The sequence below is a fragment of the Caretta caretta genome, chromosome 5, assembly GCF_965140235.1.
Source record: "Caretta caretta isolate rCarCar2 chromosome 5, rCarCar1.hap1, whole genome shotgun sequence".
Classification (NCBI taxonomy): Eukaryota; Metazoa; Chordata; order Testudines; family Cheloniidae; genus Caretta; species Caretta caretta.
Window position 1 is genome coordinate 78,966,203 of NC_134210.1, and position 27,623 is coordinate 78,993,825.

The 27,623-nt window shown below is 47.7% G+C and overlaps 1 protein-coding gene across 16 annotated transcripts in view; it reads left to right on the top strand.

Annotated features, from left to right (window-relative positions):
* SNX24 (sorting nexin 24) overlaps window positions 1-27,623 on the top strand; it is a 141,498-nt gene that overhangs the window by 60,429 nt on the left and 53,446 nt on the right. For 9 of the 16 annotated variants that reach the window (XR_007356575.2, XR_007356574.2, XR_007356573.2 and 6 more), the window contains exon 2: window positions 18,802-18,885. The exons of 2 other annotated variants lie outside the window; for them this stretch is intronic. Coding sequence is in view for 7 of the 14 variants with exons in the window: in XM_048849411.2 (XP_048705368.2) it covers window positions 18,802-18,885 (84 nt within the window). In the remaining 7 variants the exon portion in view is untranslated. Of the gene's footprint in view, window positions 1-1,502; window positions 1,686-18,801; window positions 18,886-27,623 lie in introns of all 16 variants that reach the window. 5 more of the 16 variants (XR_007356576.2, XR_012668536.1, XR_007356578.2 and 2 more) reach the window with 2 other exon arrangements.

Sequence of the window (27,623 nt, forward strand, 5' to 3'; positions counted from 1 at the left end):
ATAGAATAGTAGCGGCCAACAAGAGAGTGTATCTGAAATCTGTGTAACTCACTTTCAGGGGTCTGCCTAGCTGGAATTGATTTTCATAAATTGCTGTAACTGAGGTCTGATTTGGAAAAACATTTATCTGAAGTTATGATGCTATTATTTATCTTACTCATTATGTACTGAGTTTTAAGAAAAGCAAAATGCATACTGGCTAAATGGGCAGAGAAATCCCGTTTGGAAATACCTGTAATCTGTTGTTTTGAAATGGGATAACTAATAAAATCAGCACACGCATCAGAAAAGTAGAAGACCTCTCAATCTGTTAATTCAATAAACATCATCTGAAATTGGTTTCTGTACAATTTGAAATAAAGCCTGCCTATCACTACTTCTGACAGACCTAAGTGAAGATTGCTGTGTCATTGTAGATCTGAGTATAGTAGGGCTTGGAAGAGGCAGAAGTGAGTAACTCTTTGAAAGGGCATTTCTTTAAATTTGAAGTTGTACTGGTTATTCATAAAGCCACAAAGGAATGAACAGATGTTTGTTTTCTGTTCTATGTCACTTGGCTCTGAAATAGTTCATTATTTTCCACAGACATTTACATCATTTTGAAGATCATTATGAGAGTATTGCAAGATGCATACTTTTAGTATCTCTCATCAGATAGGGTTGCCAACTTTCTAATTGTACAACACTGAACACCTCTGCCCCGTCCCTTTTCTGATGCTCACTGCATCCGCCTCCCTCCATTGCTTGCTGTCCCCCACCCTCACTCATTTTCACCGGGTTGGAGGACTCTGGTGCGGGCTCTGGGGTGGAGCTGGAGCTGAGGGGTTCAGAGTGCAGGAGGGGTGCAGGCTCCAGCTGGGGGTGTGCCTTCAGGGGCGGGGCCAGGGATGAAGGGTTTGGGGTGAAGGAGGGGACTCAGGACCAGGGCAGGTGATTGGGGTGTGGGGTCCTAGCAGCACTTATTGCGGTTCCCAGGAAGCGGCCGCCAGGTCCCTGCAGCCCCTAAGTGCATTGGTGGCCAGGGAGGCTCCACATGCTGCCCTCGTGCCTGCAGGCGCTGCCCCTGCAGCTCACATTGGTCACGGCTCCTGGCCAGTGGGAGCTGCGGAGCCAGCACCCAAGGCGGGGGCAGTGCGTGGAGCCTCCCTGGCTGCCCATGTGCCTAGGGAGTGCAAGGACCTAGGAGCTGCGCGGAGCTAGAGCAGGCAGGGAGCCTGCCTTAGCCCCAGGCCCCTGCTGTGTCGTTGACCGGATTTTTAACTGCCCGGTCGGCCGTGCATTCCGATCAAAAACCAGACACCTGGCAATCCTATCATCAGAGCAATTTAAGCACAGGAATAATTTGGAAATTATTCCAAACAAGAGTTCAGTGTTTGCCTCACCTGCTCAGTTTGTAATACAGAATTTAGAATACTCTACTAATACTGTAATACTCTAAACGCACTTTGAGACCTGTATTCTCAGCTTATTCATTATTATTGTTGTTTACATTTGGTTCTAAGGATCTTGACAAAAAGGTGACTGCAGTGTCAACTGGATTTTAAACGGAAGGCATCTGTGCAACATTTGTGCTTCTCATAAAGAAAAACAGCAAAAGTGTCAGATCTTGTAGCATCTTAGTTTGGCTGTATTTCCATAGTCTGCATTACCTTGGCAAGGAGAAGCTTTGTAATTAGGAGAGCCAAGTAAGTTATTTTTCAGGAAATGACAGAGAAGTTCCTATGGGATTTATGAAGCGTGTGTTTGAAAAAGATTGGTGAAAGTGAGTGGGGGGAAAAAAGCGTGAGTGCTGGCTCTTCTATGCCAACTACCTTCTTCATGCAGTAACAATGGTAGTTCCACAGGAGACTCCCTACAGTTTCCTGCTTAATGAGAATTAATGTCTCTGGGATACCACAAGGAACATATATTGTTCTACCTCTTTCTCTCAAAGGCCATCTTTACAAAGATTGCCCCAGAGTCCTGTTTCTTTTGTACATAATCACTGCCGGTGCCAGTCTGTTTTGTGGATGAGGAAGTTGATATTGGAAAAAGCATGATACAAAGAATATCCATAATTATTTTATTGCACCATTGGCGTATAAGGTACTTTACAAAACACTTTTTAGACAGGTCCCTGCCTTAAAGAGATTACAGTCGAATTTAGAGTGAATACAAAATTATAGGTGAGTGTAGGAGTCTTAGATCAGTGACCTGAAGGTTAAATAAAAGAAGTGGGTTTTAAATTGAGATTTGAAGTAGAAGACATATTTGTGAATGTTTTAAATGCCAGAATATCTTAACACATTCTTATCACAGAATTTCAGTCAGGATAGCATTATGATAGTAGGATTTGTTGAGGGAATTTTAAAGACAACAAAGCCTTCTTGTTGGATTTAGAGTTAATGACAAAATTAATTTATTATATTGTTAGAAATAATAAGAATGTTCCTCCTGATCAATGTCCATGGATTGCTTCATAGACTTGGGAGCGATTTGAATATATTTATTTTCCATGAATTAACAGAACAGTTTTCTGTGATATACCTCCTTGTGTTTTGATTCTGGACAAAGCAATACCATAATAAAAATACCTAATGCAAATAGTAATAAGTATTTAACCCACCCAAAAAAACAGCTGTTGTACCTGTGTGATTATTTATTTGTATTACTGTTGTGCCTAGGAGCCCCAGTTTTGGACCAGGACCTATTGTACTGGGTGGTGTACCTATGTGCAGCTAGGTACATGCTAGAGCAGCCATGGAACTGCTGTTATTTATGCTGATGATTGGATCAGCCCTGGTTTGCTCCAGGATCAGTGAAATGCAGTCTAGGTATAAAACCAACTCTGGCTCCACCCACACACCCTGGTCTTGCAGTGAGCATAGTCCAACTGAACCAGAGAAAAGGTGCCATTGTCTGAACATTAATGAAACACTAAACATGTGGAAATCCTATTAGTGCTTCATGGACCGTGGCTGCCATTTCATTTGTTCTGGAATTTCTTCCATATGGCCATGACAAAGGTTTAAGGTTGAGCTGCTTGAGAGCTGAATGCATTAGCTATTCCTCAGTCAAAAAGTCTGTCAGGCATGCTGAGACTTTTAAAGGGATGTATTTATTTCTGTAAGTCATACGTTAAATAGCATTGGTAAGCTCAGTCCTATGTTTTGTTTCTCATTTAATAGAAATATGACTTTTGTAAATTTCTCCTCAGTGCTTCTGGTTTTTGTACAACTCTCCTCATCTTGTACAAATTCTAAACCAGGATGCTACAAGTCTGTCCCTCTACTGAAAGGTTGTTTGTATAAGTTTATATAGTTTATAAAGTATATATTATACAAATCATATGAAGCGTATAAATGATATATATTATACAAATTAAAGTATATATTATACAAATCATATGAAGCGTATAAATGATTCAAACTTAAAAATATTGTGCAATTTAGATATGTGTATAATACCTCTATATTTCCTTATCTTGGACAACTAAAATTTCTGTCTCAAACAGTGTATTTCCTTGCACCAAAACTAAATAGAATTTGTTATGAAACAGTAACATTTTTAATGACCTGCTAACCCCTCCAACCTGTTCATGTCTCCTCCTGTTGTGTGGAAAAGGGGGTGTCTCTGGCCGAACAAGGGATAATATGTAAATAAAACTCATGTTCACTGGTGCATAGTTAACCTGATGCAAAACCACACTTATCTCTTGTTCACTCGTATTGTAACAACCAATGATTAACAATCATTTTAGCTTTTTATTAAAGATACAGGGAAAAAAGGAAAACAGTTAATACTTCATATTTCAAATTGTTTAAGTAAAATTAAGAATGTACTTTATTCCCTTTCCTTTAGCTGTAGAAAGTTTGTAGAGGGAAAAACCCTTGTTGGGCAATTGGTATTAACTGTCCTTTTGGGGGAAAAGAAAAGAAGTTAGTTGAGATGGTGTGCAGCTGTAGTTGCTACTGCTGTTTTGCTGTTGTAGAAGTCCAGTCCCATTTCCTTGAAGATAAAAAGACAAACGCACACAAAACGGGAAAGAAAAGAAAATCAAAGATAGAAAATGGAGCTTCTGTCACTGTTGCAATTAAAAGTCAGCACCATCACTGCTGGAGAAACATGGGTATCGTGTTTGGTCATACCAGCCTCTATGGGACCTGGTAAACAATCTCATGCTGTTTAGGGCAGTGGTTCTCAGCCAGGGATCCGGGTTCCCCTAGGGGGCCTCAAGCAGATTTCAGGGGAGCATCCAAGCAGGGCCAGCATTAGACTCTCTGGGGCCCAGGGCAGAAAGCCAAAGCCCTACCACATGGGTCGGAAGCCCAGGTCACTGAGCCCTGCCACCTGGTGCTGCAGCCTGAGCAATGTAGCTTCGTGTGGGCCCCCAGGGTATGGGGCCCCAGGCAAATGCCCTGCTAGCTACCTCCTAATGCCAGCCCTGGCTTTTATATGCAGAAAATCAGTTATTGTGGTACAAGCAGGCTATGGAGCTTTTATCACATGTTTGGGTGAGGGGGCTCAGAAAGAAAATGGTTGAAAACCTCTGGTTTAGGGCATTTCTTTTAGCAGCCTCAGTGGTCACAGGCTCACAGCAGTGCTGCAAAGGATGCCATCTTGTCTGGCTAAACCAGACTGTTGTTAGACAGAAGGCAAAAAAGAGAAAAGGAAAGAGAAGAAATATGACGGGGAAGGAAAAAGTCACAGGGGTGGGATAGGTGGGTGTAAGTACAGGAACCTAAGTTTCATTTTGCAACTATTTGACGATGTCATCAGTTTCCTCTCTCTGGCCAAGTCTGGTCAGGATGCCTTTCAGGATCAAGGATGATAAAGACCCAAAGGTGTCAAGGTAGATCCCAGGGTCCAAGAAGAGATGGAAAGGTGGCGTTTTCTCCTTCCAGTCCAGCTGTCCCCCCTGCCACTCCATTTCAGTGACACCCAAATAAACAATGTCCAAAAATGTGACAGCCATTTAGCATTAACATGAACCAATTAAAACGCTTTTTGATGCTTTCAGCTTTAAACACTTTCTCCCATTTCTGGAATCTTTTAGCTCACTGTCCTATCAACCCATTACTTGTTACCAGGAGCCTGGAAGATGTCTCATCACAGTTCTTTTAACCTATACGGTTCAGTTTGTATCAGTCCGTTTGTCTCAACTTTTGTAAACAATTTTATGTAAAAAGCTGAGTTGGATTTTTTTTTTTTTTACCTTGGACAACTTTGTTGTCCAAGGTTTAAAAAAAAAAAAAGAAAGAAAAAAGGATAGAGAATAAGATGGAGAATATCTTATTGCCACTATATAAATCCATGGTACGCCCACATCTTGAATACTGCGTATAGATGTGTTCTCCTCATCTCAAAAAACATATACTGGCATTAGAAAAGGTTCAGAGAAGGGCAACTAAAATAATTAGGGGTTTGGAACGGGTCCCATATGAGGAGAGATTAAAGATGCTAGGATTTTTCAGCTTGGAAAAGAGGAGACTAAGGGGGGATATGATAGAGGTATATAAAGTCATGAGCGGTGTGGAGAAAGTGAATAAGGAAAAGTTATTTACTTGTTCCCATAATATAAGAACTAGGGGCCACCGAATGAAATTAATGGGTGGCAGGTTTAAAACAAATAAAAGGAAGCTCTTCTTCACACAGCACACAATCAACCTCTGGAACTCCTTGCCTGAGGAGGTTCTGAAGGCTAGGACTATAACAGGGTTTAAAAGAGAACTGAATAAATTCGTGGAGGTTAACTCCATTAATGGTTATTAACCAGGATGGGTAAGGAATGGTGTCCCTAGCCTTTGTTTGTCAGAGGGTGGAGATGGATGGGAGGAGAGAAATCACTTGCGCATTACCTGTTAGGTTCACTCCCTCTGGGGCACCTGGTATTGGCCACTGTCGGTAGACAGCATACTCAGCTGGATGGACTTTTGGTCTAACCCAGCATGGCCATTCTTATATTCTTAAGTTAAAGTACAGACCTCTGATCCTTGTTCCAGTCCCATTGATTTAGATGGGAGCAGTATATAGAAGGAGTTGCTAGTATTGTGCTGTTCATCCCGCTCTTCGTTTTGCACAGATTAAAGTGTGTTGGACAATCGCTCCTGCATTAAGCTCTGTGCAAACAGCTTTGGTAATGGTTGAGCAGGCTTTTGTTGTGGTACCAGAGAGAAAGGATGCGTTGTATTTAGTGGCAGAATTTATGGGTTGGTAGCCTTTCACCCAGTGCATTTAATAAAGGACACAGTAACATCACTGTAAACCTGCTGTACTTATTGTCCTAGCCAAGACTAAATGTGGATCATTCACTGTAAGTATAATTTCTGTCTGTTGTAAGAGCAGCATTAGTTGTCTGACTCCATGATTAATTATTACATTTTTCATTCTCAGGGCATTTAGCTGTACCGCACATATAAAAAGTGATATGTCTGTTCAGAGTTATCTGGTCAACAGAATGTGAACATTCTTACATAGAAAAGTAATTTCCTCGGACTGTTACAATTTCATCCGTAATTCTTCCTTCTTTATTTTGGCACTTTCACCTAGGTGCACCAGTTTCCTCACATTGTTTTTCTGTCAGTGCCTGCAATTGCTCAGTTAAATTGTCAGACTTGTCTATATTCACTAGGTATTTTGTGTCTGTTAGGAGATCCCTTATACAAAGATTTCTCTCTCACACACACACATACATCGCGAGACCCTTGTTGAAAATAGTGACACAAAACTCATCTCTGTGCTAAGATTGTGAGAAGTGATCTAGTAAATGATGATGAGATAAGATTGGAACTTCTGCAACCACAATGAAGTAATTTAACAATCAATACTCATAAGTACAATATGTTTTTCTATTAATTCAGATTCATTTCTGCTTTATGGGCTGCTTTGCTCAAACTTTATTTTACATTTAAGCAAAATATTTAACTTGTAAACATTTGGGGATTGTTAAGACATTTATGGAAGCAGGATGAAAACTTTTATATACTCCTACATTTGACTACTGTGGCAAATTGCCGGCACTAGTATGATGGGTCTCACACTTTCTCTTCTTGGGTGGGGGTTCAGGGCACCGTTTCTTGCCCCTGAACTGGGGTATTAACTGCCCCACTAGTGTCCTAGAGGAGGGGAGTGGAGAGGGAGGGGAGTGGAGAGGGGGGACCCGGGTCTGCCCTCTCCTCCGGGTCCCAGCCCAGGGGCCTTAGGTATAGAACTAGCGGTTCCTTCCCCTGGGCTACTTCCCTCTCCTGCCTTCAGCTTGTGGGGCTTCCAGCCCTCCCTTTGCACAAACCAGGTGTCCCTTTACCTAGGGTCTTGGTCTTCTTAGCCCACCGCAGCACTTCTCCAAACTCTTCTCTGCTTCCCTCCAAACTGCTCTCTGCTCCAACACCAATCCATTCTGTTTCAACTCCTCCGAACTGCTCTTTGCTCCAATGCCAATCCAGTTTGGAGGAGTTGAAGCAGAGTGCTCTCTGCTCCAACACCAATCCACTCTGCTTCAACTCCTCCAAACTGCTCTCTGCTCCCACACCAATCCACTCTGCTTCAACTCCTCCTCTTGTCTGATTGAAGCAGGGGGGTTTTATCATGTGACTGGCTTCAGGTGCTTTAATTAATTTATAGCAAACTTCCTTCCCTCTACAGGGAAGAAGGTTCCCTTCTAGCCCTCTCCTGCTGCTGCCCTCTGGGCCTGGGCTTTCCTTGCTTTTTGCCCCTGCTTTCAGCTTCCCCTCCCCGACCGGGCCAGACACTCTCCCCCCTTTCTTTTCTTTTTGTTGTTTTTCTGCTGTTGCTAGAGTGTTGGCCGGCTGCCGGCTGGCTGTTACCACCCTTCCCCGCCCTTGGACGCCGCTGCTGCTCCAGCTGAAACCCGCCCTGAGAGAGGGGGCACCTGCTGGCCCGCTCCCCGGAGGGGGGGAGTGAAGGGACCCAGCCCCCAGACCCAGCCGCTTGCTGTTTGTTTGCGGACCCATCTCTGGCCGAGAAAATTTCTTATCATCTGCTCTGGCATCCCTGGAATGTTGCAGCTGCAAAAAAGAAAGCCTGGAACAGATAGGGAAAAAGCCGTCTACCGGAGGAACACTGCCCGGGGAATCTACAAATTGCCGTGGAGGGGGCCCAAGACTGAGTAACTTTCGAACTGTGCTCTCGTGTGGGGGGAGGCCTTTACTGTGTCTTAACTGTGTTTGTAGGGACACAGGGGGTGTGGCACGGAGCTACCCCCCGATCCATCTGTGTCCTCCCAACCCCCACACTACCATCTTCACAACTGCCTCCTCCACCATCTTTGCTGGCTGTTTAACATCTGCCTCTGGACTTAGCTGCTCGCCCTGATTCCACCATGTGGGCCAGAAGCACCAGCCAACCAAACAGGACTCTCTGGACAAGCGTATGTTGGTTCATGTGCACCCCCCCCCCCCGAACTTTCCATCCCACAGCCTGTCCCTTTTTACCTGACCCCAACTCCTGTTAACCACCTGCCACCGCCCCTGCTGGGGCATCAGCAGTGGAGGGCACCGGGGTGACCTCCGCCGCTGCCATGCCCACCACCTCCCCAGACTCTAGGGGAGCCCCCCCAGCCGGCGGGAAAGGCCAGGGCAAGAAGAAGGGGAAGGGACCCGCTAAAACCACCAGGCCCTCCATGGCAGGGGCCACTCCCACTGCTGCGGCCCCGCCACCGACCATGGCATCCTTCCCTGCTGTCCCCTCCACCAGCTCTGCGGGTGTCCCTCCCTCGGCCCCCAGGATGTATGCCTGGGCGGCGGCAGCCCCCCCGCCTGCTGCCTCGTCATCTCTCCCACCCACCGCCTCCGCCACCATCAATAGTGGCCAGGGACCCTTTCCCACCATGACAAGGAAGCACGGTGTCCGATGCCTCCTGGTGCCCGCCTCACCCCATGTGGAGACCTACGTGTGGGCATTGGCGAGGGTGGTGGGGCCCTCGGCCATTGTAGTGGCCTCCAAAATGTACGGGAAGGTCGTTTTCTTCTTAGCATCATAGGCTGCCGCCCAGGAGGCAGTGGAGAGGGGCCTGGCAGTGGGGGGGGATGTTTGTCCCCCTAGAGCCGCTGGAGGACCTGGGCGTCAGCCTGGTCCTGACCTCTGTCCTTCCTTTTCTCCCCAATGCTGCCCTGCTACCCGCCCTTTCCACCCTGGGGAAACCTGTTTCTGTTATCAGCCCTCTCCTGTTGGGCTGCAAGGACCGCGCCCTCCGTCACATCTTTTCCTTCCGCCGGCAAGTGCAGCTTCTACTGCCGTCGGCGGCGCGTGACGGAGAGGCGCTCGAGGGATCCTTCCTAGTCCCCCACCAGGGGGCCCGTTACCGGGTGTATTTCTCCACGGGGGAAGCCCGGTGCTACCTCTGTCGGGGCATGTCCGGAGGGACCGCCTCTTAGCCCGGCAAGGAGGGGCACCTGGGATCCCCGAGACCCAGCAGGACATCAGCCCCGTCATTGCCGACGCCCCTGGCCACCCGATACCCAAACCTGCCCCCCCTCCTCTTCGGACCACCGCTACTCCTGCACAGGCCCAAGGGGCACCTCCCCTACAACGCCCAGATAAGTGGGAGAGCCCCGCCCTCGCTGCTGACAATCTGGTGGGGCCTATGGAGGAGGGTGTGGCAGAGATACCACCGGCATGGGAGAGAGCCTGCCCCAGGGAGAATCCTCCCTCCCTTATGCCGCCCCACCGTTCCCCCCCAAGTCCCTGAGCCATCGTCTTTACCCCCTGACATGACCCCTACCAACCAGCCCCCAGATGATGCCATGGAGGGCTGGGCCCTAGTCCAGGGGAAGCGAGGCAAGTGGAAGGCTCGAGCTCTGCCTCATCTACCCGAAGCGGAGGCCCCTGGAAGACCAATGCACTGATGCCAAACCTTCCACTTTGCCCACGAGTGCATCCCATCCACCGGTGTCAGCCGGGAAAGACGTGGTAGCACTGGAAGGTAGTGTCTCCCCTCCACGGGAGACCCTCCCCTCCGAGACCCTCGAGGAAGCCCCTTCTGCCTGACACTACCCGAAGCCCACGTGAATCCCGGGGTAACAGTCGTGGCGGGTGCCAGCGGGGAGAACCCCGGGGCGGCGGAAAGTGTCCTCTCCTCCATGTTTGAGGAGATCGAGGCCCTAGATCTGACCCCGGTCACCCAGGGGGAGGACGACCTTTTGCCAGCAAACCTCAATTTGGGCGACCTCACTCCACCCCTCTTTTCCCCATGCTCCCTCCCCCTAACTGCTGCTTCTGCTCCCACCTCCGAGGAGCCCCTGGACTCCTACATCGACCCAGCCGCTGATGGCACCCTGCTGATGACCACCGAGCCTGCTCAGGTGACAGCCGGCGCCACACGGCCGGGACACGAGTCGCCAGGGGCGGAGCAATCGACTTCCTTCCCAGGCAGGTGCCCAACAGAAGATAATCCACCTCCTGATGCTGTGGGCGCTAAATCTACCATAGAGCCCACGCCCAGTATCACTGAGAGCTCCCTCCCCACCCCCTTAACCCTCGAGCCTGATCGGGAGGTGCCACCATCCAGCTGCTTGCCTCCCAAAACCCAGAATCTTGCCTCTGCCCTGCCCCTGCCCCTACCCCTATCCAGTCTACCTCCTGTGATGTTATTGCCACCGCCAGAGCTGTCTCCTTCCCTTTTCCAACTGATGACCCCCAGGGAGCGGCCTTTGTGTTTTCCTGCCCCGACCCATTAGGGGCTGCTATTTTCCCTCCACCACCCCCTATCACCCCAGAGCTTGAGGCGGGCTTAGAAGCTCCAGCCCATCAGGCACCCCGTCGGGGGTCCGCACCCTGCTTACCCATTTTAGTGGGCCACGGGGCGGCACCAAGGGCCCACCGGGGAACAACCGGGAAACTGTAACCCCACCCCCCCATGAGCTGCGAGGAGAACTGCGGAAGTTTTTAGAGGATGTCCATGGCTCCCGCAACAAGGTACAGCTTACTGTCCAGCGATGAGGGGACTTTTTTCAAATCCTCCTGGCCACAAGGGCCGTAAAGGGACCGGGAAGCAGGGTGCCACGGCCTACTGGCGGGTCCACGTCTTCCGTGACCAATTACTCACCTATGGGACGGGTCAAGGACTGTTGCGCGGCCCGCTGGGGGATGCGAGTGTTCCTGCCAGTGAGGATCCCCCCGGCCCTCCCCATGACACTTCTCACCATCGCAACGTTGAACACCCGGGGTTGTAGGATGGCTCTCCGCAGGTCCCAGGTGCTCTCCTTCCTTTGGGAGGGAGGGTACTCTGTGGTTTTCCTGCAGGAGACCCATATGGATCCGACCGCCAAAGACAGTTGGCGGCTGGAGTGGGGGGACAGGGTCTACTTTAGCCATTCCACAGTTTGGCAGGCTGGAGTGGTGACCCTGTTCTCCCCCGACCTTAGGTCCGAGGTGCTAGGGGTCGCTGAGGCTGTGCCGGGTCGCCTGCTGCATCTCCGGGTCCGTATGGAGGGGCTCGTGGTTAACCTCGTTAACGACTATGCCCCGACATTGGGCCTGGAGCAGCTGCAATTCTATCAGCAGGCGTCCGCCTTCCTCGGCACCTTAGATTCTCATGAGTGCCTGGTCCTGGGAGGGGATTTTAATACCACCCTCAAGGAGCGGGACTGCTCGGGGACTGAGCAGAGCCCGGCCGCCGCGGACACCCTCCGGGAGATAGTCGAACATCACTCCCTGGCATGTGGCATGATCACCACCCGGATGACACTTCCATGTTCACCTTTGTCCAGGTGGAAGCCCGTCGGTCGAGCCACTCCCGGTTGGATCGCATTTAATTTATCACGCTTCCATCTCTCACGAGCCCACTCCTCCAGCATTTGGCTGGCCCCATTTTCTGACCATCACCTAGCCACCGTGACAGCCTCCCTCTGTGTGGAAAGGCCGGGGCCGGCCTACTGGCATTTTAACAACAGCCTGTTGGAGGATGAGGGCTTCTTGACGTCCTTCCAGGAATTCTGGCTGGCCTGGCGAGGTCAGCTGCGTGCCTTTCCCTCGGCGCGGCGATGGTGGGACCTGGGGAAGGTGCATGCCTGGCTTTTCTGCCGCGACTACACCTGAGGCACCAGCCAACGGAGAAATGCGGCAATAGAGCAGTTGGAACAGGAGGTCTTAGAGCTGGAGAGGCGTCTGGCCGCCAGTCCCGAGGACCCGCTCCTCTGCGGAGCGTGCCGGGAGAAGCAGGAGGAGCTCCGGGCCCTCGAGGACCATCGGGCCCGGGGCGCCTTTGTTCGATCCCACATCCGCCTCCTTCGAGAGATGGATTACGGCTCCCGCTTCTTCTATGCCCTGGAGAAAACGAACGGGGCCAAAAAACACGTCACCTACCTCCTGGCAGAAGACTGCACCCCCCTCACGGAACCGGCGGAGATGTGCGGGAGAGCCAGAGCCTGGACCGAGTCTCTGCAGAGCAGGGTCCTCCCTCTTTCGTGCACGCGAGCTGTGCTCGCCTTATTGCCGAAGAAGGGGGACCTCCGCGATTTATGAAATTGGCGTCCCCTCTCGCTCCTCAGCACGGACTACAAAATCGTAGCGAACGCAAACTCGCTGCGGCTAGGGTCTGTGCTGGCAGACGTGATCCGACCAGACCAGACCTACACTGTCCCAGACCGCAGTATCTTTGATAACCTATTTCTTGTTCGGGACCTTTTGGAACTCGGGTGTAGAGACGGTCTGTCGTTCGCCCTCCTGTCCCTAGATCAGGAGAAGGCGTTCGATAGGGTGGACCACGGGTACCTCCTGAGCACTCTGCAGGCGTTTGGCTTCAGACCCCAGTTTGTGGGTTTTCTCTGGGTGCTGTACGCTTGTGCAGAGTGTCTGGTTAAGCTCAACTGGACCCTGACCGAACCGGTCAGCTTCGGGCCAGGAGTACGGTAGGGGTGCCCCCTCTCGGACCAGCTATACGCTCTGGCTATCGAGCCCTTCCTCTGTCTCCTCCGCAGGAGGTTGACCGGGTTGGTGCTGCGGGAGCCGGAGCTGCGGCTGGTCCTGTTGGCTACGCTGATGACGTGCTCCTTGTGGTCCAGGACCCGGGCGACTTGGCGTGGGTGGAGGCTTGCCAGGCCATCTATTCAGCAGCCTCCTCTGCCCGAGTCAAATGGGTCAAGAGCTCTGGCTTGGCAGTAGGAGACTGGCGGCAGGCGAGCTCCCTCCCACCCGCACTTCAGACCGTCCGGTGGAGCGCAGGTCTGCTGCTCTACCTTGGCGTTTACCTTTCTGCCACGCATCCCTCTCCGCTGGAGAACTGAGAAAATTTAGAGGGCGGGGTGACAGAGCGGCTCCGGAAATGGACGGGACTACTCTGATGTCTCTCCCTCTGAGGGAAAGCGCTGGTGCTTAATCAACTAGTCCTGTCTATGCTCTGGTACCGGCTCAACACCCTGGTCCTGGCTGCGGGTTTCCTGACCAACCTCCGAACATCGATTCTGGGGTTCTTTTGGTGAGGAATGCACTGGGCCCCTGTAGGGGTTCTTCAGGCACTGTCCTCCTTCCTTCGGGGTAGATGAAGTGTCTGCATACTCAGGTCCGCATCTTCTGCCTCCAGGCCCTACAGAGGCTCCTCTATGGTGCAGGCAGTTCGGTGTGGAGCATACTGGCGCACCGCATCCGAGGGCTCCGATACGACCGGCAGCTCTTTTATCTCCGTCTGGGAGGTCTTCCGCGAGACCTCTCCGGGCTGCTGGTCTTCTACCAGGACCTCCTCCGGACTAGGAAACTGTTTTTAATGACCAGGTCCGTGGCGGCCACCGAGGGGGCAGATCTCCTCGCAGAGCCCCTACACAACACCCAGTTCCGTGTGCAGGTGGCGGAGTCCCGGTCGGTGCACCAGAGCTTGATCCTGGCAGAAGTCACGAGAGTCGGAGACCTCCTGGACTAAGACCGGGGAGACTGGCTGGACCCCCTGATGCTTGCTCAGCACATGGGGCTCTCCAGACCTCAGTATCCCCCGGCGCGTACTTCAGGAGGCGACGGCTGCTTTGCCACCCACTGCTCGAGCTTACCTCGACTGGGTCCTGCTCAAGGGCACGCCCCGCCCACTCTCTTCCCCAGGCCCGCCAGACCTTTTAATTGGACCCCTGCCCCGCAGACCCAATCGATCCGCTCACCCCTTTACTGCGAGCCGGCTGTATGAACTGCAGCCGGTATGCTTCCAAACTGTGCCAAGGAAACATCTATACAAGCTCATGCTCCACACCCTTCACGCCCTCACCCTAGTGTCCCGCCCTGACACAAAGTGGCAAGACCTTCTGCCACCTCTGGAGGGTGAGCAGCCCCGGTGGGCCAGCCTATATTCCACCTTGGTTCCGAGGCCCGTCGGGGACATCAGTTGGCGGCTCCTTCATGGAGCTGTGAGCACGGGCATGTACTTGGCGCGTTTCAACCCAATCCCAGATACTTGTCCCTTTTGTGGTGTGAGGGAAACCCTGGCACACGTATATTTGGAGTGCGCCAGGCTGCAGCCCCTGTTCCGGCTCCTCACAAATCTTTTATTACGTTTCTGGTTGCATTTTTACCCTCACTTTTTTATTTATGCACTCCCCATTCGTGGCCTCACAAAGTTGCGGGATCTCCTAGTTAACCTCCTCCTGGCCCTGGCTAAAATGGCCATCTATAAAACCAGAGAGAGGAGGTTGGCCGATGGAGTTTCCTGTGACTGTGGGGCCGTTTTCCGATCCTTGGTCCGTTCACGTATCCGAGCGGAGTTCCTCTGGGCGGTGTCCACCGACTCTCTTGATGCTTTTGAGGAGTGGTGGGCGCTGTCCGAGGTTCTCTGCTTGGTGGTGTCCCTGTCCGGTTTCCTTTGTTTGACCCTTTGATGGAGAGAGAGTAAGGGACCCCAGCCCCAGCCATTGCTGCTGCGAACACCACCACCTTAGAAGGGTTCTTCACACGTGGGTGCACGTGCCCCCCCCCTGGATTGTCCACCCCACAGCCTGTCCCTCTTGTTGGGTGCTTTCAGAGGAGGGAATTGTTTGTGACACTGTGCGTGGCGCCAGGTAACTCGAGGGGGTGACAGACCTTGAGAGTCGATGAAGCCCCCTTGCTCTGGGCCACCAGGTAAGTCGCAAGGGTGGAAGACCACGAGAGGGAAGGAAGCCCCCCACTCTGGGCCCAGGCTGGATGAATGCACTATAAGGTGGGTAGAAAGTTGGCTAGATTGTCGGGCTCAACGGGTAGTGATCAATGGCTCCATGTCTAGATGGCAGCCGGTGTCAAGTGGAGTGCCCCAGGGGTCGGTCCTGGGGCCGGTTTTGTTCAATATCTTCATAAATGATCTGGAGGATGGTGTGGATTGCACCCTCAGCAAATTTGCGGATGATACTAAACTAGGAGGAGTGGTAGATACGCTAGAGGGCAGGAATAGGATACAGAGGGACCTAGACAAATTGGAGGATTGGGCCAAAAGAAATCTGATGAGGTTCAATAAGGATAAGTGCAGGGTCCTGCACTTAGGACGGAAGAACCCAATGCACAGCTACAGACTAGGGACCGAATGGCTAGGCAGCAGTTCTGCGGAAAAGGACCTAGGGGTGACAGTGGACGAGAAGCTGGATATGAGTCAGCAGTGTGCCCTTGTTGCCAAGAAGGCCAATGGCATTTTGGGATGTATAAGTAGGGGCATAGCGAGCAGATCGAGGGACGTGATCGTTCCCCTCTATTCGACACTGGTGAGACCTCATCTGGAGTCCTATGTCCAGTTTTGGGCCCCACACTACAAGAAGGATGTGGATAAATTGGAGAGAGTCCAGCGAAGGACAACAAAAATGATTAGGGGTCTGGAACACGACTTATGAGGAGAGGCTGAGGGAACTGGGATTGTTTAGTCTGCAGAAGAGAAGAATGAGGGGGGATTTGATAGCTGCTTTCAACTACCTGAGAGGTGGTTCCAGAGAGGATGGTTCTAGACTATTCTCAGTGGTAGAAGAGGACAGGACAAGGAGTAATGGTCTCAAGTTGCAGTGGGGGAGGTTTAGGTTGGATATTAGGAAAAACTTTTTCGCTAGGAGGGTGGTGAAACACTGGAATGCGTTACCTAGGGAGGTGGTAGAATCTCCTTCCTTAGAAGTTTTTAAGGTCAGGCTTGACAAAGCCCTGGCTGGGATGATTTAATTGGGGATTGGTCCTGCTTTGAGCAGGGGGTTGGACTGGATGGCCTCCTGAGGTCCCTTCCAACCCTGATATTCTATGATTCAAGCCTGCATATTGGTGTAAGTAACAGATGATGTGAAGGCAGTAGATTTCATTGTAGTAGAAATGGCAGCAGCATCATGGACAGACACCATTGAGGCAAATCTCTTATAGCCTCTGTGAAAGCTACCAGCTACTCTGTTCTGCAACTGATGGATGCTGCCTCCTTGATTCCCAGTAATTATATGCATAGTTATTAAAACGTTCCTGTTTCTTCCCTGGTGAGAAAATCTGAGCTTAAAAATGAAATACCAATTCTGGGGCCCTGGAACTATTTACATAGTTCATAAACTAGTTCTGAAACATAGATCAGTTGGCGATAAAATAGATATATGCACTGAAAAAACAGCCTGCCTAGAGCTTTTCATTTCCTTTTCACCCCCACCTTGGGTCAAAATTTGACCTCCTGCAAGAACCATTCAACTCTACTGACTTCAAAGGGAAACAGATTTACTTCACTGAAGTTGCATGTGTGTGACTGAGGGCAAAACTTGACTTACGTGAATTTGTAATTCTCATGAAAATTGTCTGATGGACAGCCCTGGGGACTTGTAGTGCCCAGGGAGCAGCAGCTTAAACTTCCCCACCAATGTGTCTCAACCCGCACGTGGAGTGTTGTTTAGTCTTCATGTTCATTCCTTCCTTAGTTTATGTGTTGAGGCTGCTAACCAGCATGCCAAATGAGACAATTTTTTTGCGTGTGTGTGACATAGACATGTGTCACTCCAAACTGAATGGAGACTATCAATTAATTTTACACAGATCACCACAGCAATTAAAAGGTAATGACTTTTGATCACTACCGAACTGGTCAGGTTCATATTCCAGTATCCAGTTTTCTCAGCCACTTAATTCTCCAGAGTTCTTCAGATCTAAAGATGATTCATTTTCTGCATATTCAAAAGCATTTTGTCTCTTGTATTTCTGGAATGCACTCTGAAAGAAATGCTACTTTGGTGAAGTGGTGCAATTAATTGAAATTGACTTACACGCACATTATATAGACAGGATTTCCCTTCCAGCTACTGCTCATTTTAAAAGTTACAGTGTTTATAGCTTAGACATTAAAAATATGTTAAATTAGCAGCTAACTTTAAGTTGATCTTTTAAAACCTTTCTTCATACATATCATTTCATTTACAGCTGTGAATTTGTAAAATATGTCTGCTGATGTCTTGAAGCTTTGCAAGGAGCAAATAATTTCTGGGGACAGAGTTTCTGGTAGCCAAAAAATGGGTTAAGCTGCTCAAAGTGACTTGGATATAGTAAAATTCCTGTTATAGTGAAATAGAATGAAATCCCCAATTGTTTCAATGGATTATAATGTACAAACTAATTCTGGTATTAATGAAGATCTGTATATAGTGAAGTTACCCTGCTAAATATTGTCTTCACTCTGGATCTATTCATATTATGGCTCAAACCAAATTAAAGCCCATGTTTAACATGGCTTCAGTAAGATTCTAACTAAATTGGTTTTTAACATGTTTGGGCAACCAGTGAAAATCATTGCATATTTGAATCATGTTTAAAAAACATGTTCTAGCAGAGAACCCACCATACACTGAAAAATGGGTTCCAACTCACTCCTGAATAGCTTAGTCTGAGCCATGCTATCTGGCCAGACTCTGGTAGAAATCATTTTATCTGGATCTGAGTGTGAACAGTGTTTCCAAACTCATTTTAAAGGACAGTAGAGTGGGCCAAAATCTGGGTCCTTATGTAATATACTGTTCTTTTGTATAGCCTCTCACCATCCTGGGAATAATTACTTCCAGTATTTCCTAAGCAAAACAGAACAAGTGTAAGAACTGCTGGAAACAGCAGACACCCCTCTTTACGTTGCTTTTTGACTGATCTTGTCTTCGTTTAATAGACCATGTTTTCACAAGCATTTCAAAATATTTCTCATCACTTGCCCTCAGAACTTGATCCAGTGACCTGAGAATCAAGCAAATGTCATGTTAGTCGCCACTAATTAGTGGATCGAGAGAGCTTCTTTGTCTGGCCTTTCAACCTTCCACAGGCAGCAGCAACAGCTGTCATACGTATCATGCAAAGAAAACGAGCCTTTACCACATTTTTTTCCATGGTGTAAACAGTAGAACAAGCCCAGCTGAGATTAGAGATGAATATGCAGGTTAGGAAGAAATTAACCTACAATGTACTGTTCACATTTATTTCTCTTCTGTTGTAGAAGGCATACTACTTCTGTCATGAGGAACATATTGTACATATGTGTGGCAGTTACTATGCAGCATTGTATGAGAGAGAGAGAGAAACAAAATCCCTGTATTTGTTCTGTTTATGTTTTCATTGCCATTTTGTTTTCTTCTCCCTTCAGTGAAATAATTTCTATAAGGGATTATTATTGTATAATAAAAGCTAAAGATTAAAAAAAAATCCAAAGCTTAATTGCCTTTAAATGTGTTTGCTGAACAAACTTATTAGTAGAGCATTTAGTCAGAGTCCTCATTAATCAATGTTTTACTCCAGTGTCTCCTGAGTCTTCTGGATTTTTGGGGATCAGTTACTGTAATTAAAGGAATGAAATACATCATGGTCACAAAATTAATGTGTTAGATGACTGAATGTTTTGAGTGGGTGAAATTAATCTCTTTTTAATTGATATTTTTACAGGTCTTTAAGATAGAGGTGCTGATGAGTGGAAGAAAACATTTTGTCGAAAAGAGGTATAGTGAATTTCATGCCCTCCATAAAAAGGTAAATTATCTCTCTCCTTTCTAGGTGTGTAACTTAGTTGATATAACTTCAGGTTACCTTAGTTGATGTTTGCTTCATTTCTTTTGAAGGTGTCTGTTAGGGTTCCCTCCCCACTCTGAACTCTTTCTCCTTGCTGAGAAACACGACAGGATGGAATTCTTGATCCGGTCCTTCCTGCATTAAAAATGCTCCCACAACACGCTTGGATGCATCTGTGGTTACCAGGAACGGATTGTCAAAATCTGGGGCCCTTAGCACAGGGTCAGACATGAGTGTCGCTTAAAGCTGGTTAAAGGCCTTCTGACACTCTTCAGTCCACTGAACTGCATTTGGCTGTTTCTTTTTGGTTAGGTCTGTCAGTGGGGCGGCAATTTGGCTGTATTGCGGTACAAATTGCCTGTAATATCCAGCCAAGCCTAAGAAGGATTGGACCTGTTTCTTTGACTTTGGGACAGGCCACTTTTGGATAGCATCCACTTTGGCCTGTACGGGGTTGATAGTTCCTTGACCCACCTGATGTCCAAGGTACGTCACTCTGTTTAGGCCTATTTGACACTTCTTAGCCTTAACAGTTAGTCTTGCCTCTTTTTTGTGCTCAAAGACTTTTCGTAGATGTTCCAGGTGTTCTGCCCAGGAATCCGAAAATATGGCCATGTCGTCAAGGTAGGCGACTGCATATTCTCCCAATCCCGCGAGGAGACCATCTACAAGTTTTTGGAAGGTGGCGGGTGCATTTCGCAGCCCGAAAGGGAGCACATTAAATTCATACAGCCCGAGATGTGTGGTGAAGGCTGATCTTTCCTTGGCAGATTCATCTAGCGGTACCTGCCAGTACCCCTTGGTTAAGTCCAAGGTAGAGATGAATTGGGCCCATCCCAGTTTCTCCAATAGTTCATCTGTGCGTGGCATTGGATAGTTGTCTGGGCGAGTTACAGCATTTAGCTTACGGTAGTCCATGCAAAAAAGTATCTCCCCATCTGGTTTGGGAACTAGAACCACTGGAGATGCCCATGCACTGCCAGAGGGGCGGATTACACCCCTTAAGCTTAAGCATATCCTGGATCTCCCGTTGTATAGCAGTTTTAGCTTGAGGAGACACCCGATAAGGTTCAGCTCTAATTGGGTGAGCGTTACCTGTGTCAATGGAGTGGTATGCCCGTTCAGTCAGTCCTGGGGTGGCTGAGAACGTCGGCACATAGCTAGTCCACAGCTCCTTGATCTGCTGTCGCTGCATACACCCAAGGGTCATGGAGAGGTTCACCTCTTTCACGCCACCATCACTTTTCCCTTCAGAGTAGACACCTTCAGACCACTCAGCATCATAGAATATCAGGGTTGGAAGGGACCTCAGGAAGTCATCTAGTCCAACCCCCTGCTCAAAGCAGGACCAATCCCCAATTTTTGCCCCAAATCCCTAAATGGCCCCCTCCAGGATTGAACTCACAACCCTGGGTTTAGCAGGCCAATGCTCAAACCACTGAGCTATCGCTCCCCCTCATCTCCTCCCTGGGCTGTAAACTGACAAACCTTTAATTCTCTGGAATGAAAGGGCTTTAGAGAATTAATATGGTACACCTTAGGCTTTTGGTTTGAGGTGGGGAATGCTATGAGATAATTAACAGGTCCCAGGTGCTCTTGGACCATGAATGGACCTTCCCACGACGCTTCCATATTATGGGCCTGGAGCGCCTTCAAGACCATGACCTGATCTTGGAAGGATCGCTCTCTGGCATGTTTATCATACCAGGTTTTTTGCTCTTTTTGATTTAGGTTTTAGGTTTTTAGGTTTTAGGTTTTCTTTAGCAAGAACTAAAGAAGTTCGGAGGGTGTTTTGTAGGTTGGTTACAAAGTCCAGAATGTTAGTTCTTGGAGAAGGTGTAAACCCCTCCCATTGCTGCTTCACCAACTGTAATGGCCCCTTAACCTTGCAGCCATATACAAGTTCAAATGGTGAAAACCCTAAGCTGGGATGTGGTACAGCTCTGTAGGCAAAAAGCAACTGCTGCAACACTAGGTCCCAATCATTGGAGTGCTCATTTACGAATTTACGTATCATGGCCCCCAAAGTTCCATTAAACTTCTCCACCATGCCATTTGTTTGATGGTGGTAAGGAGTGGCAACCAATTGATTTACCCCATGAGCTTCCCAAAGGTTTTTCATAGTTCCTGCCAGGAAATTAGTCCCTGCATCTGTGAGGATGTCGGAGGGCCAACCTACCCTGGCAAAAATGTCTGCTAGTGCCTGGCACACATTTTTAGCCCTGGTGTTGCTTAGAGCTACTGCTTCCGGCCATCGGGTGGCAAAATCCATGAAAGTCAGTACATACTGCTTTCCTCTGGGTGTCTTTTTTGGAAAAAAATATCCAGAATATCCACAGCTACTCACTGAAATGGAACCTTGATGATGGGGAGTGGCTGGAGAGGGTCTTTGACCTGTCTTGGGGTTTTCCTACTCTTTGGCACACCTCACAAAACCAGACGTAGGTAGAAACATCCTTTCCCATTCCCTCCCAGTGGAATGACTTTCCCAAATGGTCTTTGGTTCTGTTCACCCCAGTTTGGCCACTAGGATGATCGTGGGCTAAGCTTAAGAGCTTTACCCGGTACTTAGTTGGAACTACCGACTGTCTTTGAGAATGCCAATCTTCCTGGTGTCCACCAGAAAGAGTTTCCTTGTATAAAAGACCTCTTTCTACAACAAACCTGGATCAATTAGAAGTCCTGAGAGGTGGTGGGTTGCTTCGTGCTGCTGTCCAAGCTTTCTGGAGGCTTTCATCTGCTTCCTGTTCGGTCTGGAACTGTTCCCTTGATGCTGGAGACATCAGTTCCTCATTGGATTGTGGACCTGGGCTTGGTCCCTCTGGAAGCGATATAGGGGATGGGGCTGTTTCTGGTGACTGTGAACCGCTCTCCGCTGGTGCACTATGTTGGGGTTCAGGCTCTGGCTGAGTCTCTTGTGTAGGGTTATCTGCTGCTGCCAGTGCAGGTTCGGTGCGGCCCTCTGGTGTTGGGGTTGCAAGCACTAGATTCAGTGCTGGCAATGGTTCTGGTGCTGGTTGTTCCGCCAGTTCCGGTTCTGGGACTGGCTCTGTCTGGGTCTCTAGGACTGGATCCACTACTGCTATCGCAGACGTTGGCATGGGGTCTAGTTCCATCATCTCTGACTGGGCCCTGGTAGAAGTCTCTGGAACAGAGCTAGGTGTGACAGCTTGCTTAGCCTGGCTGCAGGTGACCATTCCCACCCTCTTGGCTAGCTTCACATGACTGGCCAAGTCTTCCCCCGGCAGCATGGGAATGGGATAATCATCATAGATTGCAAAAGTCCACGTTCCTGACCAGCTCTTGTACTGGACAGGCAACTTGGCTGTAGGCAAGTCAAAAGAGTTTAACTTGAAGGGTTGAATCATCAGTTGGACCTCTGGGTCGATGAATGTGGGGTCCACTAAGGATTGGTGGATAGCCACACTTGTGCTCTGGTGTCTCTCCACGTTGTAACTTTCTTCCCGCCCACACTCACAGTTTCCCTCCGCTCTGAGGGTATCTGTGAGGCATCTGGGCCTGAGGATCTTTGGTGGGACTCTGGTGCAATGAACTGTAATCTGTTGGGGTTCTTGGGGCAGTTGGCCTTTACATGGCCCAGCTCGTTACATTTAAGACATCGCACAACTGACTGGTCACTGGGGCGAGGTGGGTTGCTGGAGAACAGTGTGGTGGGACGATAAGGTGTCTGGAGTTTTCCTTGGGGTGTAGTTGGGGCCTTGGGCTGCCCGCAGTAGTAGGGTGTGGTCTGAGGGTGTCCCTTCTGGTATCTGCTCAAACTGCGACCAGGGTTGTTCCTTTCTCCTCCCTCCACCCATTTTGTTCTGGTTTGCCGCGCCTCTCTGGCAGTCTGGCACTGCTCGTATTGCTGAGCATAAGAAGCAAGATTTTCTGCTGAGTCCATTTTCTTACCCATAAACACTGTTTATATCGTCATCGGACATATTCAGGAATTGTTCCTGAGCCATCAAATCACACACTCCTTCAAAGCCAGTGACACCCCTTCCTTTGACCCATTTAGCTAACAGATCCTTTATCTGGTTTACATAAGCCACATTACTTAGTCCAGGCCCTCTCTTAAGGGTTTGAAATTTTACTCTGTAAGTTTCAGGTGTAACTTGAAATTGTTTTAAAACCAAATCCTTGAATTTATCTTAGTCAGAAGCCTCCTCAACAGGCATCTTGTTGAATATGTCCAGAGCTCTTCCAGTCAATTTTGCGACCAATGTCATCTTATGAGCATCAGGAATTTTATGGAGTGTGCACAGTTTCAGTTTCTCAAAGGTGAGAAAATATTCAGCAATATCACTGGATTCATCATACTATGGACATAGTCACTCCCATTTGTGGAATGTTGGGGAAGGAATGTTAGGGTTATTCGGTAATTCTGCTGAGCCGTTGCCTTCTTTATCTCCAGTGCATGCTTCCTCTCTTTTTCCCTCTCCTCCATTTCTTTTTCTTTTGCCTCCATAGCTCTCGTGTGGGCAGCCTCTTGGGCAGCCTCCTCTGTCTTTTCCCTGGCTTTTTCTCTGGCCATTTCTGCCTCCCTAGCAACCTTTTCTTTGGCTGCATGTGCATCAATCTTTATCTGTCCGAGTTCTTCCAGTCTTTCATGTTCCTTCTGTCTTTCCTCAGCTTCAGATCTGGCTAATTCCAGTTTCTGTTGGACATTGCTTTCTGTCATCCTAGCCTCTCTGTGTTCAACCTAGCTATACCCGAGAGTTAGAAAGAAAAAAAAAATCTGCTTGTGAATTCCCAATTCGCTGTGCTGTAACCTGATATCTTTGCCTCTGATAGCTGTTCCCAGCCTACAGAAAAATCCTTTTGTTAAAAAACTACCACCTCTGCCGCCAGGCAAAGAGACAGAAAAAGCTCTAGCTGCTTTCAGTTAAAAAACAAACAAACCTCTTCAGGTCTGTGCTTTTGGTTCAAAATGATCTCTGGTTCAAAATGATCCCACCGCTCTGCCACCATGTCAGGGTTCCCTCCCCACCCTTAACTCTAGGGTACAGATGTGGGGATCCACATGAAAGACCGCCTAAGCTTATTTTTACCAGCTTAGGTTAAAAACTTTCCCAAGGCACAAATTTCGCCTTGTCCTTGAGCAGTATGCTGCCACCACCAAGTGATTTAGACAAAGAATAGGGAAAGGACCACTTGGAGTTCCTATTTCCCCAAAATATCCCCCCAAGCCCTTACACCCCCTTTCCTGGGGAGGCTTGAGAATAAACAAGATGAGTACAAACCAGCCTTGGATTTTTAAGACCCAAAAAACCCAATCAGATTCTTTAAAAAACCAGAACTTTATTAGAAGAACAAAAAAAGATAAGAGAACAACTCTGTAAGATCAGAATGGAAGATAATCTTACAGGCAGTCAGATTCAAAACATAGAGAATCCCCCTAGGCAAAACCTTAAGTTACAAAAAGACACAAAAACAGGAATACACATTTCCTCCAGCACAGCTAATTTCACAAGCCAAACCAAAGAAAATCTAATGCATTTTCTAGCTAGATTACTTACTAACTTTACAGGAGTTGGAGGGCTTGCATTCTTGATCTGTTCCTGGCAAAGGTATCACACAGAGAGACAAAAGCCTTTTCCCCCTCCAGATTTGAAAGTATCTTGTCCCCTCCTTGGTCATTTTGGGTCAGGTGCCAGCCAGGTTACCTGAGCTTCTTAATCCTTTACAGGTAGAAGGACTTTGCCTCTGGCCAGGAGGGATTTTATAGCACTGTATACAGAAAGGTGGTTTCCCTTCCCTTTATTTTTATGACAGTGTCACTGGTAATGTCCTATCTTAACTGTGTGCATTGCACGTCATCTCTCATAAAAGAGATGTCAGTATATTCCATATGTTTTGTTAAGGGAGAGGGAGGTTTCTCAGATTATTCATGCTTTCCTTTCTTTTTGGTTCTTTTGTACTGCCATATTGTTGTTAAACATCAGTAGAATCTTATGTCGGTAGATTTATTCTTGTAAAAGCATGAAATAATGCATATTTCTGTAGAAAAGGAATCTTTTGGAGGAGATCATTTATATCTAGTCAAGCATGCAATTTGTTAACGTTAGAGAGTTGGGTGGCCAAACTCCTGTATGTTGAGTTGAACATGTGGCTCATATGTACCCACAAAGTTAGAGAAGAAAAAGGCCTACTGTATTATAGTCCTTCCACTGCACTTGTTGCAATATTGAATTTATCCAATACTAAATGAATACTAAGTTTGTTCTTTTCCAAAGGCTAAGAATAGTCATCTCATTTATATGTATGAGATAATACATTTTACTCACTAATTTCCCAACTTGAAATCCATTACTCTTTTTGAGTTGCTTAGAAGGGTGTTAAAGGAGAATGTGATTGTCCCCCATCCAATAGTTGGAGCTGGATGCTTCTATTTAAAATTTCTGTTCTGAAAGGCAAATGTCTTATTCCATAAGTTTCTTCTGAAACAAGAAGTCTGGAAAAGAAGCAGTTCACTGAAGGTGACAGAAAAGTGGAATGCGCCTGCTGAGCTCCTGTTTACTAGAGAGCCCTATAGGAATAAGAATATGATTTGTTGTGTAGATTTTGCACAGTAGTTACTATGTGCATGCATTTCTTAACTTTTTTCTCCTTGGTAGATAGCCTCATTGTGCAACTAGCTGCCATTTAAAATTTTTCAGTTACATTTTCTTTTCAATCCATATTTATCTCCCATATTCATTTGGGGCCTATTTTTCCCCTTGTGCTCATGCTGATTATACCTATCAAAATCAATCACACTACTCACTGAGGCTCCAGTCCTGCAAAAAATCTATATATATTCACAAGCTTAACTTTACACACACTGGAGTGGTCCCATGCCTTACATTTGTGAGTAATGTGTTTCAGGATCAGGTAGTTAGTAAGGTACTGCTCAGTGTGGGTAATGGTGGCAGAATCAAGCTGTTGATGTGTAAGGAGTACTCTGCTAAATATAGTCATAACTGTCCTCCAGTTCTGGTTATCTAACTTCAATGTAACTTCTGTAGTTGCCCATTTATTCCCTGCACAATTTAGTTCCTCCCTACTTCTCTGTTTTTGACATCTTTTCACTTACCCATTGCCCTCTTTGCTCTGCTCAAAACTTAGGAATAATTGCAGCATTTATGTCTGTGTTCTGTTCTCAACTGCTTTCTTTCACATGTCCCCCTATGCCTGGATTTGGCATGCTGTGCCTCTACCCTCTTTTCTTCATAGTCTGCCTTAAAACACACTACTTCCAGGACGTCTGTAAATGATCGTCCTTTTGTCACTCCCCAGAAGTGCTAGCAAAAGAAATAAACCTCCAAACCAGACACTATAATAAGACATGTTCTAGACTTCACTGCTAACAATTACTTGCTTTTCCTATCACTGGTGTGCTCATTGCCTGTTTAGATTGTACTGTGAGGTCTTCAGGGCAGCAGCCTTGTTTCTGTATTCATTTCCTTTACAGAGTTAAAGCACACAACATACTTTTTATAGCAAGTTCTCCTTCCTCCACCACTTTTCCAGAAACCTTGGTGGAAATCTTGATCTCCTTTGGCAATAACACACTAGATGGTTTCTCAGCTAGTTTTTTCTCTTTTGTTCATAATAGAGGAATATTGGTGTCTCGAATTGGTGTACTAAATGAGTGCATTTGCCTTTTCTATACTGACACCAACAGACCGTGAACCCTTTGGCAGAGAAAGCTCAGTCAATACAGATTCTGTGGATTCTACTCTTCTTAAATATCTGCCTCCCTGTTTCCCTACTTTCCATAAATAACAAAATGTCCTCACTCCTCTTGGAGATTTTTGATAACCCTAACCTGAATAATTACTACAAATAGCTTTATTTTTAAATAACATCATAAAGATCATTTAAAGCAAAACTGAAATTTCTTCTCTTGACAGCTGTCCCATATTAAAGTTAACAACTTGTAAAGATAAAGCCATAAAGGCAGGCTGAAAACAAACTCCCATACCTACAGGTTTTGCAGTTCCCTCAGGGCAGAGCCTGTTGTCGCATTATACCGTTTACAGTCGATTTTTGCTGTAAAGGGAATTTTTTTAAAGTAACTCCACTTGATTAGACCTGTATTTCACTGTAATGTAAACAAACTTGTTGTCATATGGTTTTCGTTGTATAATAGTGTCCATGTTTTCAGTGTGTGAATCAGTTATTCTATAGTCCAGTTTTTCCCTCTTTCCTTTGTAAAAATCATTACATATCTAGAATCTTTTAGGTACGGTATGAACTTCAGTATCTGAGATTTGTGAAAACAAGACTTCTGTGAAGGTGTCTTTTAAAGTTGTCACATAGCCCAAAGCCCTGGCTTAAATGGACTTTTCCCCAAAGGAGATGAGCCAAGTGGAAGTAAGGAGGCCTATCAGGAATGATGATTTTCTGCTTCCCTCTTTCCTAGGGTTGCCAGGCATCTGGTTTTCGACTGGAACGCCTGGTCGAAAAGGGACCCTTGTGGCTCTGGTCAGCACTGCTGACCAGGCCACTAAAAGTCCGGTTGGTGGCACAGCAGGGCTAAGACAGGCTTCCTGTGTGCCCTGGCTCTGAATGGCTCCCCAAAGTGGCCAATACGTCCGGCTCCCAGGTGCTGGGTCGGCCACGGAGGCTCTGCATGGCCAATTGGAGCTGCGGAGGCAATGCCTGTGGGCATAGGCTGCACGCAGAGCCCCCTGGCTGCACTGCTGCCTGGA